Source organism: Tasmannia lanceolata, unplaced genomic scaffold (genome assembly GCF_043159265.1).
Source record: "Tasmannia lanceolata isolate RefF3 unplaced genomic scaffold, GAP_Taslan_0.1 ptg000024l, whole genome shotgun sequence".
NCBI lineage: Eukaryota > Viridiplantae > Streptophyta > Magnoliopsida > Canellales > Winteraceae > Tasmannia > Tasmannia lanceolata.
In genome coordinates this window covers 6,627,885-6,647,241 of record NW_027518701.1, presented here as the reverse complement: position 1 = coordinate 6,647,241, position 19,357 = coordinate 6,627,885, and the positions used below count along the sequence as shown (strand labels likewise).

Here is a 19,357-nt window from a genome sequence, read left to right as displayed (position 1 = left end):
TAGAAGAATAACCAAATGCACAAACAACTAGAGCACCAAAAGCAAAAGAATAAAAGTCGACATGAAGTCTATAGGCATAAATATCCATAGAAAAAGAACGAAAACACAAGAACAAAGCAACGTAGTTCAGATCCTAGATCATACTGAAGAAAAAACTAAGACAAAGGCTTGAAACAAATATAGAAAACTAAAAAAAAAATAGTGTCTACCACTAAATGCAATGGGAACTTATTCATTCAAAGATGTTGCTAGATACTGCGATCCTCCATGCTTAAAATCAGGATTCCGCTCCAATTTGCAGGGACCCCATGAAAGAAATAGATTCAATTCCTCCAGTACCCAAGAATTCATATACTAGATCATACTGTAACCCAAGTGTTTGTAATACGGAGTGATGACCTATTCATTGGAAGACGACGCTCGATAATATCATCCCCTAACTGACAAAACAAGATTTCACTCACATCATTCTTCCTGTGAATAAAATACATGCAACTCCTCCAACACCCTAGAAATTTGGTGATAGCAGATGATAAAAACCGATTGACTTCAAAGAAGCAGTTTATCTCAACCCATTGAGTAACCCTTGCATCTAGTTTGAACAGCCTGTATCGAAACCTTAAATTCCAAGGTCTTCTGAACATGAACAATTCGCCACAAGATTCAAGCAAATTATATCGCCAACTGTAAATATCTTCTCTTGTCACGATGACGTTGCAGATATTAAAGGGGGGAGGTAATGAAAAAACTATAAGTTCATTCCTAGCATTAATGGCATACAATAATCCATTACAAAATGCAATATCACCTGATTCTCTGATGTTGTGCTTCTCTTCAAAGGCCGTCCATTTCTTATCTCCCAATGTACAGAAGATCAATTCGCTAGAATTTGTAACGGCGACAACTACACAATTTGCCGATATGGTTGTGTGATTATAAGTAGGGGCTGATGACATAATAGCCTTCCTAATGTAGCTTCCAATGTTTTTGTCTATTTTTGTCTGGTGGTGAGGGTGGGATGGAAGTTAAATTTGTGCTCTTGAAAACATGTTCAAGAGATAGTTCATTCCATTAACTTCACTCATGATCATCCATCCCTTGTAAGAACCACAACATTGCTGTGAACAATGCACCTCTGGCAGATTTAGCTTGTAAACTCTATCCTCTGAGGGACTGTAAAATCTTCGAATATCACTTGTGGAACCGTTGGCTAACATTATCCAAGGTAATTGAGGCATCGGAGGATTCTCTACAACAGCTAATCTCCATGGAACACAAACAGCGTGAAACCGGGTATAATCAGATAGGACTAGCTGTTTTAAGATGAGTTCCATAATATCTTTAGGAGATTCAGACCAGTTACTATATTCTATATTCGTGGGCTTTTCTCCTCCTTTCACTAGCTTATCTTTAACTCGTTGTTGAGTCATGAATCTTCCCTAGAATATATAAACACGAATATTAGTTCATAGAAAGAAAAACCCAAAACAGAAAACCCCAAACTGTAAAAGAAAAACATAAGAAAATACAATTATACTTACAAGATCAACTCCTAATCTTTCTGGAGTAGTATCTGGCATACTTTTCTGGGTTCTTTGCTTCATATTATTTCTGCGTTCTCAAACTGCAGAAAAAAAAGAAAAGAAAAGAAGAGTGCCAAAGGGATACCTGAATCTCCTTAAATCCATACTTGTGCTTCCTTTTTCCACTTCAGCTCTCTCCACATAAAAATCCTCCAAAGAGAGTCTTTGTACGCAAGGAAAGAGACCCCACAACGGCTGAGTATTTCTTTATAATCACGTTTTTAGATCAGGGGTTCATCTATGGGTGAAAGAGCCCAACTATGGGTGAATTTGACTAAAACTCAACTATCGAGTGAATATGAAAAGAAATTATCCTAAACTACTAATTGTTCACTAAATATGCTTTTCTGAGCCGAGCAAAATGCTCAACTATCGGTGAATAAGAATAGAAATTATCCTAAATTACTAATTGTTCACTAAATATGCTTTTCTGGCCGAGCAAAATGCTCAACTATCCGTGAATAAGAATAGAAATTATCCTAAATTGTTGAATAGTACTAATGGTATGACACCATTAGTACTCTCCACAACCCGTACGACACAATTCAATTCTCTCTCTCTCTCTCTCTCTCTCTCTCTCTCTCTCTTTACATAACCTTGTGTGGGCCTAAGTTGTTTAAATCATTGAAGATGGGCCCAATAAAAAGTGTAGTTTTTAAATAAAAATCAAATGGGCCCAATTTGTTCAACGATCTAAACCGTTCATTTGTTCCAACTCAATGTCAATAGGCCCTCGGCGCATAAAACCTCTCTCTCTCCGAACTTGTTGTGGGGCCCAATAATGAATGGTTTCTTATATCTTTGAAGGAGAGACGGAGCCAAGGGGGAGGGGGCAATTGCTCCCTCTGAAAATCCGATTTTTTTCGCAAGTTGATAAATTTACAGATGTTTTCATAAGATTTCGATATTTGCCCCTCTAGAAAATCAGAATTTTTTAAGTGGATAGGCTTTGTTACCTTTTTTTCTATTCTCCCTAAAATCAGAGTTTTTTTCGTAAAGCCTCTATATAGTAGAGTTTTTCCACAGGTTTCTACCTCAGGTTTCCATTTCTACATGGTCTCTCTATGAGTGGGTATACCATATATGTATAAAGTTTGCATTTCTACATGGGCACTGAAGGAGCTTATAAGATGAATGGCCCGTAATTCATGTCCATAGGATGATCTTGGCCCTCCGATCTACAAGGGTAAGATGATCCTAGCCCTTTGATCTATAAGGGACTGCCCTTATCTAAGCTTCTATAGATCAGCGACGAGTTAGGATCATCATATCCTATCATATAATATCATATAATATATATGTAAAAAGGAATCCGGGACAATGTGGGTGCACCATGTGGCACCCCTCTCCAAAAAAACGTAAAACTCTCTATATAAGGTGATATACTTGGATTGTAGAAAAAATCTCACCATATCCCACAATTTTAGCAAAATTGTTTCTATTACTCAATATCCCACGTATATTAGCAAAATTGTTTCTATTTATTGGAGAAAAAATCTCCACTATGTCCCATGATTTTAGCAAAATTCTCCCTATAAGGTGATATATTTGGATTGTAGAAAAAATCTCACCATATCCCACTTTTTTAGCAAAATTGGTTCTATTACTCTCAATATCCCAAGTATATTAGCAAAATTGTTTCTATTTATTGGAGAGAAAATCTCCACTATGTCCCATGATTTTAGCAAAATTCTTTCTATCTCTTAATATCCTTTGTATATTGGCAAAATTTTGGCGCATTATTTATTTTTTGCCGCGTACATCGCACGGTTGTCCACTAGTGGAGATGAATTGCGGGTGCAGCCTATTAACGTCGTGGCCTGACAAATGAACGATTAGGGTCATCCTAAGAAGTGGGCCCATAGTACTTTCTGAAAAATACTAGACTTCATGCACGCACAACACAAAATCCAAAGAATTATTGGGATTTTCAAATCATAAAGCGATCCTCTCTTTGTAGCTTAAAATTTATTATATCACTAGCTTTCTTAGCATGCTATAGATGTGGTAAAATAGTGGCCCCCACCCATAAAAAATTGAGGCGTAAATAATGGGCCTCTTTATATCAAAATATGAGGTCTAAATTGTGGGCTCCACTTTATGCATGGGTTAGGGGGAAATGGTGGGCCCAAACTATTAAAACATGAAGTGTAACATGGTAGCCCCACAACACGCTACGCCATGTCAAAATGGTGGACCCCAACATGATATGCATGTGATGCAAAATGGTTGGAACCACCCCATCATAGCATAATGTGTAAAATGGTGGGCCCCAGCCTATGCATGGGTTTTGATGGACCTAGATTTTTTATTTAACAACCATTCTCTGCCCCCTAGAGCAAATTCCTGTTTCCGTCCCTGCTTTGAAGATGTACACTGTAAAAAGCGTATTGACATAAATAAACCTTGGCACAAAAATCATCTCCCTAGGATGATCCTCCCTTCGATCCGTAGAGATTTATATATTGTGTCAACATATTAGATCAGAGGATCTGAATCATCTTATGGATATAATATTTGGGGGCCACAAACTATTTATGTTGAGGCTCAACAAATAAACAAGTTGGATCTTTAAACAAAGTGGCCGTGAATTTTCGTACAATAACAGTTACCAAGCAGTATCCAAATGGAGCCAAATGAAGTTCTGTATGGTAGAAAGTGCAGGTCACCCATATGCTGGGATGATGTGGGTGAAAGGGATGTTTTGGCACCCGAACTAGTGCAGCGAGCGGTGGATAAAATCCGAATAACCGGGAAAAGAGTTTCGATGATGTTAGAAGAAGGGAATTGTACTTTCAGCTTGGTGACAAAGTCTTTCTGAAACTGTCACCCACTAGAGGGGCGATGCAGTTTCGAATCCGAGGGAAGGTCAACCTTAAGTATATTGGACCTTTTGAAATTCTGGATAAAGTGGGGTCATTGGCTTACACACTTGTGCTGCCCCATTCTTTGCCAAACATTAACAATGTGTTTCATGTATCCATGCTAAGGAAATACGTGCCAGACCCTAACCATATTGTTATGTTACCAACCATTCAATTGTGAGAAGATCTGTCTTTTGATGAATGACTTGTTCATATTGTTGACCGTAAAGACCAGCTTCTCAAGCGGCATACCATTCCTTATGTCAAAGTCCAATGGCAAAACCATTGTGAACGTGCAGCCACCTGGGAACTGGAGGACAAAATGAGGGCAATATCCTTTTCTCTTCGAAGACACATGTACGTCATAGACCAAATTTCGAGGATGAAATTTTTATAAGGGGGGGAAGAATGAAATACCCCAGATAGCCCTAAACAAAATTCGTCCCCCTCTCATTAGAGATGGTTGTTTTTGTCTAGAAGTTGGCTTTGATTAGGGCTCTCTTAAGAGGCCTATAAATAAAAACTTAGTGGAAATCTGGGAGACTAAAGCAAACCCTAATCGTTTCTGCAACCCTAGAAAGAGGTTTTTGTGGAGAACAAGAGGAGAACCAAGAACAAAGACTGGAAAACACATATCAAGGTAAGATCTACACTCTATTACAATTTTGAGTGTTAAGAACCTTAAAAAGATGAATATTGTAATTAGAAGAAGAAGATTTCTATGTTGAATAATGTTACAAACGAATCGTATGGTTGTTCTTGGAATTCTTACAGATCATATACTTCCTTGATCTCCAATAAATTCAAGATCAATCAATTTTGGCCTTAGAAAGTGAGATTCTACCACTTTTGACCTAGACCTTAGGGCTTTGATGTGATACGCGTTTATTGGGTATTGATACGTGAGATTAAGTTTGATGGAATCTCCTCGTCAAACGGAGTCCATCGGATCTAACCTCGCGCGAAACGAAGTTTAAAGGAACAAGTTATGACCCTTTGAAGTCTGTGTGAAGTCGGGTAGAACATTTGCGATTCACAACCTCGTGAAGAAAACCCAGCCCGCAAAGTTTGGACGTTCGAAGCGGTGTTCAGACGTCTGATCCGGGGGCTCGAAGGTGAAGAGTTTGAAAAACCTGAGAGCCCGAATTTCTTCAAAAATTCTCAGAGCCGTCTGAAGGGTCTTCCGAAGGATGTGTTCGGACGTCAGAAGACCCTGTTCGGGCATCCGAACCCAGCGGAATCTGAAAATTTACTTATTTAATTTTGAATTTTGGGTCAATTATTCTAACTTGTTTCTTAGACCCAATAATGATTGAATTGACTAAGAACATTTAGAAAGATACAATAGTGATTGATTGTGAAACTTCCTTACTGTTAACCGTAGGGAACTGAAGAACTACTTTGAGACTGACTCAACTCTAGAACCGTGATCGAGGTGAGTAATGGGGATTACTCTAATGGGTTTTTTGCAAACCCTCTTGGATGCTTACCGATTCTTCTGATTTCCACCTATATTAGAGTATTGATATTCATATCTCAAATTTAATTCTGAGCCCAGTATATTGTTGATCCTGAATATTTGAGGGTACAACCCACCTATTGACTCTTTCGACCTATTATTGTGTCAAACTCACTATTCTCATTTATTGAAACCTGCTATTGAATATCGAACCATTGAATATTGACAATTATTGGGAAGCTTAAGTTTATTTATGAACCTATGCCAATGGGGAATGCATAATTCATTGGCACACTGAACAATCTGAACTATTGGCCAATTCTGGACCGAAGTCAGTGAGGAATGGATAATTCACTGACAACTGTCGACAATTGAAGTTCTGAAAAATAATTTACTAAGCTCTTTCTGAACCTAAGATGTATTGAATTCTGACATTGATATCTGTATTGAAATACCACTTGAAATCTGATTATGACTGCTTATTATTATCTCTGTCATTGATATTATATCTGTTAGTGTAGTTTCTTATTTACTTCACATGAGATTTGGCTCACCCGTGGTTTACAAATTTCAGATCCTGAGGCTTGATTCCAACTTGAAGTTGGAGCGGTGAGGGAAGACTAACACGTGGAGAAAGATTTTACTTTGCTTTTAGTTTGTTGAGTGAGTAGTAGTCAGACATGGTTCTTATTCATTTATTCAGCGTTTGGGTTTAAGAGTGAGAGATTGACTATTCTGAATTAATTAGTTAAATGGTTGATGAAAGGATTATGGATTTGATTTATTATAGTTTTGAGCAATGGTTCTGTATACTGTAGCATTGCATGCTTGTAGAGTTTACTATACAGGTGTGTGGCGCTATTATGTTCCAAGACATGGTGGTGGTTTGGAGCGTTATAGTAACCTGTGCTGGATTGATTATGTAAATTGGGCAACGTAAGGGGATTTCAAATGTAGAGACTGTATTGGGGTCGTCCCCTAAGGTATTTTTTGTAGTAATCTCTACTGCAATTACGATTGATATCTGTAATTCTACTGAAATTTGCAATAAAATATCGTTTACCATAAAAAAATATGAGGGAAATAGAAGACAATAGTGATCGCATAATTTTATTTATGTTTACTACGAGTGTGTTTCCAATTTTTAAAGTTCTTCACCACCTGAAAATGGCCAAGAAGAGGATTGGCAGTTATTCCTATGTCAAAATCTTTTTGTAGGTATGAAAATTTTGAACTCAGTCACTGCATGATTTCATACTTAAATTTTTTTTTTCATGTTAACCTTTTTATTTTTTGAATTATTCGGCTGATTTTTATTTTTTTAAAATTTACTTTTCTAGTTTTGAAGACTGATATCATGTCAATATTTGATAATCTGACACATGATGGTATATATTTATATTCTATACCTTTGGAGATTGTTCGATTTATCTTTTGCAAATATGGGGTTTAATTCATTACCTTTTGTCTTTTTATTTGCTAGTTGATTTACTACGTACTTTCATTAATTTAATTATGTAAATGGTGAATCTGTTATTTGGAGCAGATGCCCAGCACACCATTTTATTTCGCATTGTCTAATTGCCGATCCTTATGGTCAAACTTGATGTGGAGCTATATAGGAAAAAAACAATTTAACTATTGTTTCCAATATTCTATGACAGCATATAGTAACTGCATCAGTACTGTTATTTATCATTAAGTAGATTACAGGAGAAGATGACACAATTCAGCACCTGTGATATTGTTTTCTGCTACTTTTGGATTTTTAATCATGTATTCATGTAAGCAATTGTTCTTCCAAAATCGGATTGTTTTAGTCCAAATGTCTGTCTTACTTTCTTGGCTTCATCGACTTGTAAGTTGTTAGCGGTCACCTTTGTTTATTCTTTGGGACTTTACATGGAGAAGAACTTTTGTCATTTAAGTCAAACTATCAAATAAGAGCAATAGATTTAATAACCATAAATTAGATGAGATTTTCAATCATTATCCTAGGCATGTTGTCTACAAAAAAACTGTGGCTTCGTCTTGCTGATGATTCTTCAATCAAAAGCATGTTGTCTCTACAAAGCTACCTAAGGAACCTTATGTCAATATCATTTATGGCATTAAAATAACATGCCCATAAGGAATCATGATATTATAAGTAAAAAATAAATAATTATTTATTCAAACAAAAATAACTTTCGAGGCCATACAAGAAAAACAATAAACAAGAGTGATTGGCAAAACATAAGAGAAGAGGGTTAATTCTTTTAGATTTGATTCTCCCAGATGTGGTATTATAGTGAGGGATGAGAGTTGGCCTTGAATTATTGAAAATGGGTTTAAGAGAAGACATACTCTAATATGTTTGTTTAGTAATGAACCTCTGACAGGTTTAGCATGTAAACAAGGGCTAAATCTCAACGCCTGAAACATCGAAGAATGTAGCATACATATGTCTGTGTGTGCTTTCCTCTCTACTTCAAAATTTATTTTCACCAAATTGTTAATTTCCTGTGATTTTCAGATGTAAGTGAGGGAGATAGATCTAAATGATAATATCAGCTTAGATGAACAAACAAATGCACAAGCAGCTAGAGTACCAAAAGCACAAGAAGAGAAGTTGAAAAAGTTCACAGGCAAAAATACATATAGAAAAAGAAACAAAGCAAAATAGTTGAATCATAAATTCATTAAAATAAAGAAACAGAAAAACACCATGAAATGTAATCAGGGCTGCTTGATACTGCGATCGTCGAAGCATAAATTAAAAATAAACTAAAACAAAGCCTTGAAAAAAAATATAGGGAACAAAAAAAACAAGAAAAAATCTCTCTATCATTAAGAAGGTGTAACCCAAGTTTCTGTAATACGGAGTGATGGCTTATTCATTGGAACATGTTGCTCGACACTGCCATCCCCAAAATGACAAAACATGATTTCCCTCACCTCTTTATTGCTCCTGATAAAATAGATACAATTTCTCCAGCCCCCTAGAAATTTGGTAGCATATAACAATGATCTCGGATTTTCATGAAACCAGCTTTTTATCTCAAACCATTGGAGAACAGTTGCATCTAGTTTGAATAGTACGTATCGAACACATTGAAATGTCACATACCAACTTCTTGTGAGCACGAACAATTCCCCACTAGATTCAACCAAATTAGCTTGCCCACTGTAAATATTTTCTCCTTGCAAAATGACATTGCACACTTTTGGCTTGGGACTCAATGAAAAAACTATAATTTCTTCCCTAGTATTAATAGTGTACAATAATCCATCACAAAATATCACTGTAATATTGCGATTCCCTCGTGACATCGTGCTCCTCTTTAAAGGCAGTCCATTTCTTAGCTCCCAATCTACAGAAGACTATTGTATCAGCATATGTAATCACCACAACTACACAATTTGCATAAATATATGGTTGTGTGAGCAGAAGAGGCAGGCGATGATGACATAATAGCCTTTTTAATGTATCTTGGCCGGAGTGGATTGAATGGAAGTTGAATTTGTGCCCTTGTAAACATGTTTAATAGATACTTCCTTCCATTAACTTCGCTCATGATCAACCAGCCCTTGTAAGAACCACGCCATTTTCATCCATGAACCTTTGGAAGATTTAGCTTGTGAAGTACTCTATCGTCAGAGGGACTGTAGAAACTCTGAATCTCACTCTTTAAACCTTTATCCATGGTAGTTGAGACTCTAGAGGATAACTGCTGAGAGCAGAGGTTGATCGCCATGAGACACATATGGCACCAAACCGGATATAATCGGATAGTGTTAGCCGCTTTAAGACGAGCTCCATGATTTCTATTGGACGTTCAGACTATTTACTATCTTGTCTGCGTATGAGCTTTTCTCCTTTTGTTTGCGAATCTTGTACTCTTTTTTGTGTGTTAAATTTGTTGAAATCAAGATCAAAGCACAAAGCTTTGATACCGCTTGTAGAACATGAAATCAAAGCAAGAAGCAACACCTACAAACATAAACCCACACGGGAGAGAGAGAGAGAGAATTCTCTTTTAATGTTCTTATTCACACAAGAGCATTAGGAAGGGAGGAAAGTGTGGATAGAATGGGGAAAAAGAGAGAGGAACAGCTGCTGGGAGATTGGAAGTGCTGCAAGTGTGGGTTCCACAACTTTAAGAAAAGGGTTGAATGCTGGGGATGTGGGAAGATTTGGTCGTCTTTTGACCATAATGTCGTGAGGAATCCGATAAAATCAAAGCCTGATGGAGTAAATGCATTAAGAAATGGGGTTGAGGAAGGGATTCAGGAATCTGAGTCTGTTAGCAGTAAAACCCCTCAAAATATTGTCTTTGGTGACTCGGACAAAGGAGAAGTTCTTCCCTTGGTATCTTTGAAAGGAACCGAGCGTAGCTTGTGGGGCAAAATCGGGGATGGATGGTCTGGTAATGTTCCGGTGGTCTGGTAATGTTCCGGCATTGGAAGCATGGTTGTTCAAGAGGAAAGTTGCAGAAGGGAATATTAAGGTTTATAAAGTAGATGAAAGGGAAGTTATGATAGTTCTTCAGTCTGATTCTGTTCTATTGAAATCGAAGGTGGCCTGGTTCGCCGCTAGAAATTCGCCGTTTGTCAAATTGTTTTCTTGGTCATAGAAATTTGAGAACTTGACAAGGGTGGAGTGGTGGTTCATTTCTGGTGGTGTTTGGAGAATTTTAGGAACATAGGGAAGAGGATTGTTAGGGTAATTGAGATGGATGAATCTTGTAAAGCCGTACCACATCAGCCCGGCCCTCCAACACCGTGGAAAACCACGATGACTCTCTCAACACATTGAAGGCTATTTAAGAGAAAAAGAGGAAAATACAAATTTTGGAGTAGGAGAGCCCACTATTTGTGAAATTGCCGAAGACTTTAATATGTAAACGGAGCAAAAGATCCCACTATTTGTGACATTGATTAACTTAACGATTTAAGAGGAGCAAATGAGACGAAATAAATGCCTAAAACTTGTACGATTCAGGAGCAAAAGAGCACGACTAGATGTGAAATTGCCTAAAACGTCATATAATTCAAGAGGAGAACCGGATCCCAGCTACTGTGAAATATCCTAAAAGATCCCAACTAAGAGTGAAATATCCTAAAATTTTAGGCTTCATGAGGAGCAAAAGAGCGCAACTATAGGTGAAATTGCATTAAACTTAACTATTTAAGAGCAAAAGAGCCCAACTAGGCGTTAAGTTGCCTAAAACTTTATGATATAACGAGAGAAGAAGCAATGGGTGATATTGCTTAAACTTTATTGTTCATTAAATATAGTTTCTTTTTTGAGTTGTTGGGGAAAGACTGAAAGAGGACAGGACAGGCCTGTAGAGTTTCTTTGGATAAATTTTAGACTCTTGACGTAGCCATTAGGATATAGTTTTTAAGGAAAATGATATGGAGACCGAGAGTACGACCCAGCAGGGGACCTGCAATGAGAATATGCCATGTGTTCAAAAAACTTTACTTTTAGATATTTTCATAAATTTAAGGGGTGGCTCACGTCACTTGTGATGTGGGGCTTGAATCAATTTGTTAGGTCCCCTTTTAGGTCTTATCCTCGGTTTCCCTAGCATTTTTTAAAGGACTATGATAAAAAGATGGGCAATTAGGCTCCACTGAATAATGTTCTATAATATCAATGGTCATGATTTCACATGTCCTCTCGTATTGAAAAGTTGAATGTTATGATTGACCCTAACAATAATCGAGTTAGAAAAGTTTTGGACTCTGTTCAAATTTAGTTCACCTGTCATTCTAATTGTGTTGAATTGTGTTAACAAAAATAAATTAATTTTTAGTATAGAAAGAGATCGACAAGAAGTATCTCATCTCGAGGAATGAAAATGATCGCAACATTGTGCAAATGTGTTATGTGTGCTTGGTGATCACAGGAATCTGATGGGCCATCAGAGGATCACCTAGTTGATCCAAAACTCCTCTCTTTCATGTTTAAATTTTCAAATAAATGCCATCTTAATTATATCTATCACTAGGCGACACGGTCATTCTTCTCAGACATTGTTGGGTCAGAGGAAAATTTGGTCTGCAAATGGTATTACGGCAAATGGGGGCAACTTGGGTGGGGTTGAGGCCAACCCTAGCCCAACCCAAGATAGCATTACTTTAAACCCTAACCTGACCCAACCTGAGCCTCGGGTTGAGGATGGTCAACGCTAACCCACCCAACCTGCTTCTAAATCTCTCAACCCTAACCCCAATCAATCTAACCTGAAATCGGATGGGTTGAGTCTGGTTGGGTTGGGGTTCTCCTAGGGCCAAACAACAAATTACAAGAAAGAAACATAACCTAGAGAAAATCAAGATAAAATTAGAGGATGGAGGTTGGGTTCGGGTCGGGTCACGTTGCCAAGGCTTAAACCCTAACCCGACCTGAAATTAAACCGGGTTGGCTTTTCCCAACCCAACCGTGGAAATGCCAACCCAACCCAAGCGAAAATCGGGTTGAACTCGTCGGGTTCAGGTTGACCCGACCCAAATTACACCCCTATTACGGCAGCTATCAAAAAAGAAGGTGATATATCCGCCCCTTTTGACTACTTGGCACCCTGCAACAACAGTGTATGTGGCAATCATCCCCATTGAATCCTTCTAACGTGAACTACATCAGCCCCTCTGCAGTCTTTGATACACTACTGCTGGGTGTCCCAAGTAATCAAAAGGGGCGATATATCACTTCCCCAACGAAAAACCTATCTAATACCTGAGCTATACTTGAAAGAAACAAGAAAAAAAGAACTCAATAACAAAAACAAATCTTATTTTTAATTGACTTAATTCAAAAATCGTTCCATGTTGATATGTATCTGTTAATATTTAAGTCCAACCTCATTGAATCCTTCTTCTGACATGAACTACATCAGCCCCTCTCCAGTCATTGATACACTGTTTCTATGTGTCCCAAGCAATAAAAAGAAGCGGGTATATCACTTCCCCATGAACTACATCAGCCCTCTCTAGTCATTGATACACTGCTGCTGGGTGTCCCAAGCAGTAAAAAGAAGCGGATATATCACTTCCCCATCGAAAAACCTATCAAATACGTGAGGTATACTGGTAACTGGACTTAGTGAGGTGCCTGGCAAAAAAAGATATAGGGAGTGCCCATTGGTCAATACTCATTTATGACAGATGCTGTCATAAATGAATATCGACTAATGGGGGCGTCTTTTTACACATTTTTTGCAAGGGATCCCATCAGTCTCGCAGTCCTCTTATTACATACTTCAGTTTTCTACATCGGTCTTATGGCCACCAGTAGACCATCTTTTGCAGTTCGGACATTCCTCTGATTGCTGGGTATCACTTTGCTAATTTACATCAAAAGAGAGATATTTTGGCCATTTGGTAAGACACGAGATTTAGACACAACTACCCCCATTTTTTTTCTTTGGAAAAATGACAAAAAAAAAGCTCTTTGTTGGACTATTATTCAAAAATCAGTGGAGAGATGAAAACGACCAAATTGAAGTGCTTTTCACTATTCATATTTTATTGACGACCGAATTACCCCTCCTGCCCATTCTCTCTGACAGACATCTTTTCACCTAATAAAAAGCATTTTTTCCCTCCTTGAGGCTATAAACGTTTTAGTGTAACGTATATAACATGTTTCCCAACTCTCTCCCAACACAGCAACCGTTGGTAGGCCCACCATTTGAACCCTACCCATACTTTTTAAAATGAACACAACACCAAACCGTCCATTTGATGGGCCACAAAGGTTGCATCCCAAAATATCATTTCCATAGGCTGATCCTAGCCCTTCAATCTAAATAGAAACTACATATTATGCAACCTCTATAGAATGGAGGGTTGCGACCTGGGGTATGCCAGAAATTTTGCACAAGGGGGGCAAAAATTATAGTAATTTTTGCCCTCCAAACAAATGAAAGCAATATTATAGTTTTTTAAAAAAAAACACTCATATATAATCCATCACCAACATACATTGAGGTAAACAAAAATGACATCTTACAATTTTAGAGCGCAAAACCTAATAACATGACCCGTAAGAAATTTTTATAGGCTTCCTCGATGTGGTCTCATTTTTTAGAAACGACACATGATTGTCTCATCATCGATGTTACCAAAAATATCCTTCTCAACATATAGAATCAAGCAATCAGCCATAAATTGATCCGACATTCTATTGCGTAATCGATTCTTCAAGATCTTCATGGCAGAAAAGGCCCTCTCAACGGTTGCAATTGCGACTGGTAAAATTAGTACCAATGTGATGAGCTTGTAAACAAGTGGATACAAGGCATGCTTTCCCTTCTCAACTATTTTTTCAGCAAGATCTCCAATTCCTTTCAAATTCACAAAGTGAGTATTGGACCTCATATCAAGAATATATGTTTCAAGTTGGTTGTCTAATTCTTTTGTAGAATACTGAACTTTTGAAAATTCTTTTAGATAAAACTTAGAGAGTCGAATCAACTTCTCTTTATCAAATGCATAAAATGAATCACTTAGATTCAAACATGCCATACATAGAAGCAACTCTGTATTTGCTTCATTGAAACGACTATTGAGCTCTTGAAGTTGTAAGTCTATAACTTGAAAAAATAACTCAACTTGAAAATGGTGCAAGACCGTTCTTTTCTCTTCATGCCGTCGCACTCTTCCGGGAACGACATAAGTATCAACCATGTTAGGGACTTCTATGTCATGTTTGGCACAAAATGAAGAAATGTCATCTAACAAAGAATTCCATCCATTATCTCGCATCAATTGTAGCCATTATTTTGATATTCTCACTAATGTCATGGCATTCACAATATCTTGATCCTTCCTTTGCAATGCTTGCGACAATTCATTTGTAATTCCCAATAAACTTATCATCAAATGAAGGAAAAATGCGAATTCAAAAGTTTGCAATGATTTCAAGAGATTATGTGCTTCATGTCTTTGATCTGAACTTAACTTCATATCCTTGACAATAAGATCAAACACATCAAGAATAGAGGAAAACATATATTCCAACCTAACCAGTGTTCTATAGTGTGAGCTCCAACATGTATCCCCCGCTCGTTTGAGTGTGGTCTCTTGATTATGTCCTTCTTCCTAATAAGCACTATTTATTGTTGGAGGAATTTACTCTGTGGTGGTTATGAGAAAAGAAAAATAAGATGCTTCAAGGCGCGTAATCACTTTCCTTAAGACAATATTCGCCCCTATCAGTTGTGTGCAAAGGGGGTTCGCCAATTGCCTCCAAGATACAATGAAGCATTGTAGGACAATCCTGCAATTGTTTGATGACGCTTTGCACAAGCGGAATCAAACCCAAAACACCGTTCAAGAACTTCAAACCTTAGAGAAAATCACTAAAATTGTTTCTGTAGAAAACAGTTTTTAGTGCACTGTTTTATGAACAAATTAACTAAAAAAACAAGTGAGAGAGAGAGATTGCTAGAGAGAGAAGAAAGTACAACAATAACTGTTTTCTCATTCTTTGAAAAGAAAGATTTATGCTCTTTTATAGAGCACTAGATGTCTATTGACCAAGAGAAACATCTCTTCAAGACATCTCTTTGATTGGTTTGAATAATGGCCATTCGATCACAACTCTTTGTAATTTAAGTATCTTGGATCACTCACAAAGTGTCCTTTGTGTTTGAAAAATATCCATGACTCTTGGGAAGAAAAAGATATGAAGAAAGGATGAAAAATGGAAGTGAAAAGCCATATCTATTTTCTCCCAACTGATAGTTTTTCGAACAACTGCGGTCGACCGGGCTACTGCTGTCGCTTGCCGGCATGCTTCTGTCCATTTATTTTTTTCTCGATCCAAAGAACCGCGGTCGACCGTCCTTCCACGGTCGACCTCTGACACCTTCCTGGAAATCATTCAAGTTTCCAGTAACCAATCCGCGATCGCCCAGGATACCCTGGTCGATCAGCCCTGTCTAAAAAAAAGTTTTATATTTAAAATTAAAAACTTGAAAAATAATTTTAATTTTCAAATACCACTTTGCATTTTGAAAATCTCTAACAATCCTCCACCATTTTCTAAATAAAAGAATAGCTTTCTCATAAGGCTTGGAAATTTTATGCATAGATGAAGGTATATTACGATTTAAACCTTCACTTAGTGATGACATATCAAAGTTAGCTAGAATTGCATAGTAGACATATCTTTGAACTAGCTATTCTATACGGCTAACCAGACACTTCTTTACATATAAGATTTCGTCTTTATAGGTAGTTTTTAAGAGCCGACACATGTATTGGCCTTGTATCTGTATCTTTGTTTCATGAGTGCTTTAGAGATTAGCCAAGCCTCATAGGAAGCGGCACCACTTCCACACTCACATAGGTAGGCTTAAGAGTGCCCCTGTAACTATAGCACCCTAACATTCTGTTACAAGCCTATTAAGAGCCAATTGCTCATTACACATTACATGTACCAAGCACTTTCCCTTGGGATGAAAATAATGTATATTATAGTGCTTGCAATCAGTCCATATAATGTACTTGGGCTCATTGAACTAAAGACTTGATGTCTCTTCAAGCGTTGGGTTGAGTTTCCATCATTGGTGAACATTGGTTATTGGCTTTAGACATGCTCATTGGTGTTAAAAACATCAATGGGGAAACTCAACCCAACGCTTGAAGCCAATGCAAAAAACTCTGCTTCCATGGTGGAAGTAGTTATACATGTCTACTTCTTAGAAGCCCAGGAGATAGCTCCCCTACCAAGAGTGAATATCCATCCACTCGTTGATGAATGATCAACATGCTCAGTTAACCAACTGGAATCTATGTAACCTTCTAATACAACCGGGTACCCACTATAAGACAACCCATAGTCTATAATGCCTTTTAGATATTTTAGTATCCTATTTATTGCATTCCAATGTAGATTACTAGGATTACTAGTGTGTCTACTTAGTTTACTGTAAGCCCAAGGGTTTCCATGGGTTCAAACATTCACCTTACCTTACTGTTTTGATGCTAGCAAACTAAATTAATTAGCATTTATGGACTGATATGTTACTTTTTACTAATTCCAGTACTTTACAGGTTTCTGCACACAAAAGGTGCGAGGTGGTGTCGTCATAAAATTCACAGGGTTTAACCCACAGGAAATTATGATGTAAATCCCTCTGCCTTCTCTACTTTCTGCTATTTACAAGTTTCTGCACACAGAAGGTGCGAGGTGGTGTCGTCATAAAATCCAAAGGGTTTAACCCATAGGAATTTATGATGTAAATCCCTCTGCCTTCTCTACTTTATGTACAGTCATTTTCCATTTGATTTTGGTTAATCTGTGTCGTGAGTAAGTTGCGAAATCAGGCTCTGCCGTAAGCAACTTACAATATCAATCAGGTTAACTATCCTTTATTTTTGTTTTCTTTTGTAAATCCACTTCATTTACATACGAAATTAAACGTAACCTAACAAGGGAAATAAAATCAACTTATTTCATTTCAAATCCTTCAAAAATGCCAATTTAAGTTCAGAGACCGGATTAAGCCGGGTAAGAGAGGTGCCTAATACCTTCTTCAATTGTAACCACAACTCTTACCCAGATATCTGTAAGGACCATGCCTTATCAACAGAGCAAAATATAAGGGTTCACAGTCCCAGAGCAAAAGAACCCCTTTGGTTACTATTCTTCTACTGGAATTCGCGCCTCGTTGCTCATTCCCTTAGAAGAACAGATACGGGTCCTGGGCCCTAACCTAGGTGGCGACTCTGAATTGTCTTTATCTCGTGAAGTTAGGACCTCGGTCTCAAGTTCGTAAGATGCGCAGATCAAATAACACCCCCTTTCGTTTGAATACCCGATTGTGGTGATCCCTTACCGTCCTGCGCAACGAGGGAAAAAACCGGCTCCCACAGTAGGCTAAAGAGCGGTTAGGTGTGAGATTATCTTAATGCCCCTGGACAAGTATCGTCTTGTGATTGGGCAAAGACTTGGTCTGGAACTTTCCAAATTAGGTAAGGTTACGCACATACCCTTTGCCACTTGGTGGCCTATGATTGGACCGTTATTTTTACCCCCATCAGTTGCCCCCCGATTCCTCAAGTCGAGTATCGAGCTGGGGAAGGAAGAGAGCGTTGACGGGCTAATCATTTATGGCCGGTGTCGGTTTGTGCGTCTCATTGCATTGTTTGTGCTTCAGAGGGAGTTCTAGTCATAGTTTTAGTCACATTGGGACTAATAAGACTTTCACTTTTCTTCTCCACTGCCCGCTATGGGGCTCGGCTACTGTTTTGTATGAATTGCGCCTTGGCATTTTTTTCATATTTTTCAGGCATTTAAGCTCCGTAGGAAGTTCGGATTTCATTTTGTATGAACTATGCCTTTGCATTTTCGGCGAAACTTTAGGTACAAAATGCTCTAAAGGGAAGCTTGCTCTAAATAAGAGCTACGCCTTAGCATTTTTGAGAAACTTTGGGTTCACATGCTCACAAAATGAGCCGGGTTCCTCCTCTTATGAGCTACTGCTTGCAATTTTTCGTGAAATTTCGGGACCAAATGCCCTCCAATGTGTTCGTCCGGCTCTTTATATGAGCTGCGACTTATAATTTTTGACATTTGCATCTTTTGTGGGGCTGTGTGCTTTTGATGTTTTCACTCTTCATTAATGTTTCTATATCTATACAATGTAAATATGTCTGTCTTTTGTGATATTTCCATCCCCCAAGAGGCCATAGTGAGATCGGCCTGCGTTTTTGCCGAAGTGCATTTTTTATGCTTTGGGTGTTTTTTGATATTGCCACCCTTCCAGGGAGCCATTTTAAGTTCGGATGGCCCTTTTTACCGAAGAGCATTTTGAATGCTTGTGGTGTTTTTTGATATTCCCCTCCTATGTATTGACCCAAGATCAACGGCCTCTTTAATAACAAACATGGACCATGTGGAGAGACCCTTCATATAGACATAAGACATGCCTCAATTATTAAAGGGATCCCTAAAAAAGGGAGAATTGTGACTGTTAGGCCGAAAATCGGTAATAGGTACGACAATGACGTAAGAGCGGAGCTGGATGACCAGAGGAGCTGAATCTTGAGGGACCGGAGTGAGGTGAGATGAAGTGGCTGAGTCCCACTATGAGGGCTGAGTCCTGCACAGAGGCAAGCGAGGTCAGGAGACCAACCCGGGTTTTACTCCGGACAGGCCCTTCGACACTCAAGTCAGTATGAGCAGGAGTGCAGAGCTAGTTCTAAGAGTTTAGGGTGGAGGGAAGGTTTTTCATTACCCATTCGTTTGAGCTTTGAACCCCCTTTTATAGAGGGAAACTCGATGACGTGTCCAGGACAGGTGGCAGCCTGTGAGAGGCTGGAGTTCACCTACTCCGGGACAGGTGTCCAAGACAGGTGGCGGCCTGTGAGAGGCTGGAGTTCACCTACTCCGGGACAGGTGTCCAGGGCAGGTGGCGGCCTGTGAGAGGCTGGAGTTCACCCACTCCGGG

General features: G+C 38.4%; 2 protein-coding genes across 2 annotated transcripts; both read right to left on the bottom strand.

The window, feature by feature from the left end:
* Window positions 1-359: 359 nt before the first annotated feature.
* LOC143856963 (putative F-box protein At3g25750) lies at window positions 360-956 on the bottom strand. The gene has a single exon (XM_077367245.1). The coding sequence runs from the start codon at window positions 954-956 to the stop codon at window positions 360-362; it is 597 nt and encodes a 198-aa protein (XP_077223360.1).
* A 13,026-nt stretch (window positions 957-13,982) lies between these two features.
* On the bottom strand, window positions 13,983-14,663 carry LOC143856962 (uncharacterized). The gene has a single exon (XM_077367243.1). It carries the CDS (start codon window positions 14,661-14,663, stop codon window positions 13,983-13,985), a length of 681 nt encoding a protein of 226 aa, XP_077223358.1.
* Window positions 14,664-19,357: the final 4,694 nt, after the last annotated feature.

What these genes read in the sequence shown, in the direction of transcription:
- LOC143856962 (XM_077367243.1), bottom strand. Translation starts at nt 14,663, where the DNA reads ATGCGAGATAATGGATGGAATTCTTTGTTAGATGACATTTCTTCATTT.
- LOC143856963 (XM_077367245.1), bottom strand. Translation starts at nt 956, where the DNA reads ATGTCATCAGCCCCTACTTATAATCACACAACCATATCGGCAAATTGT.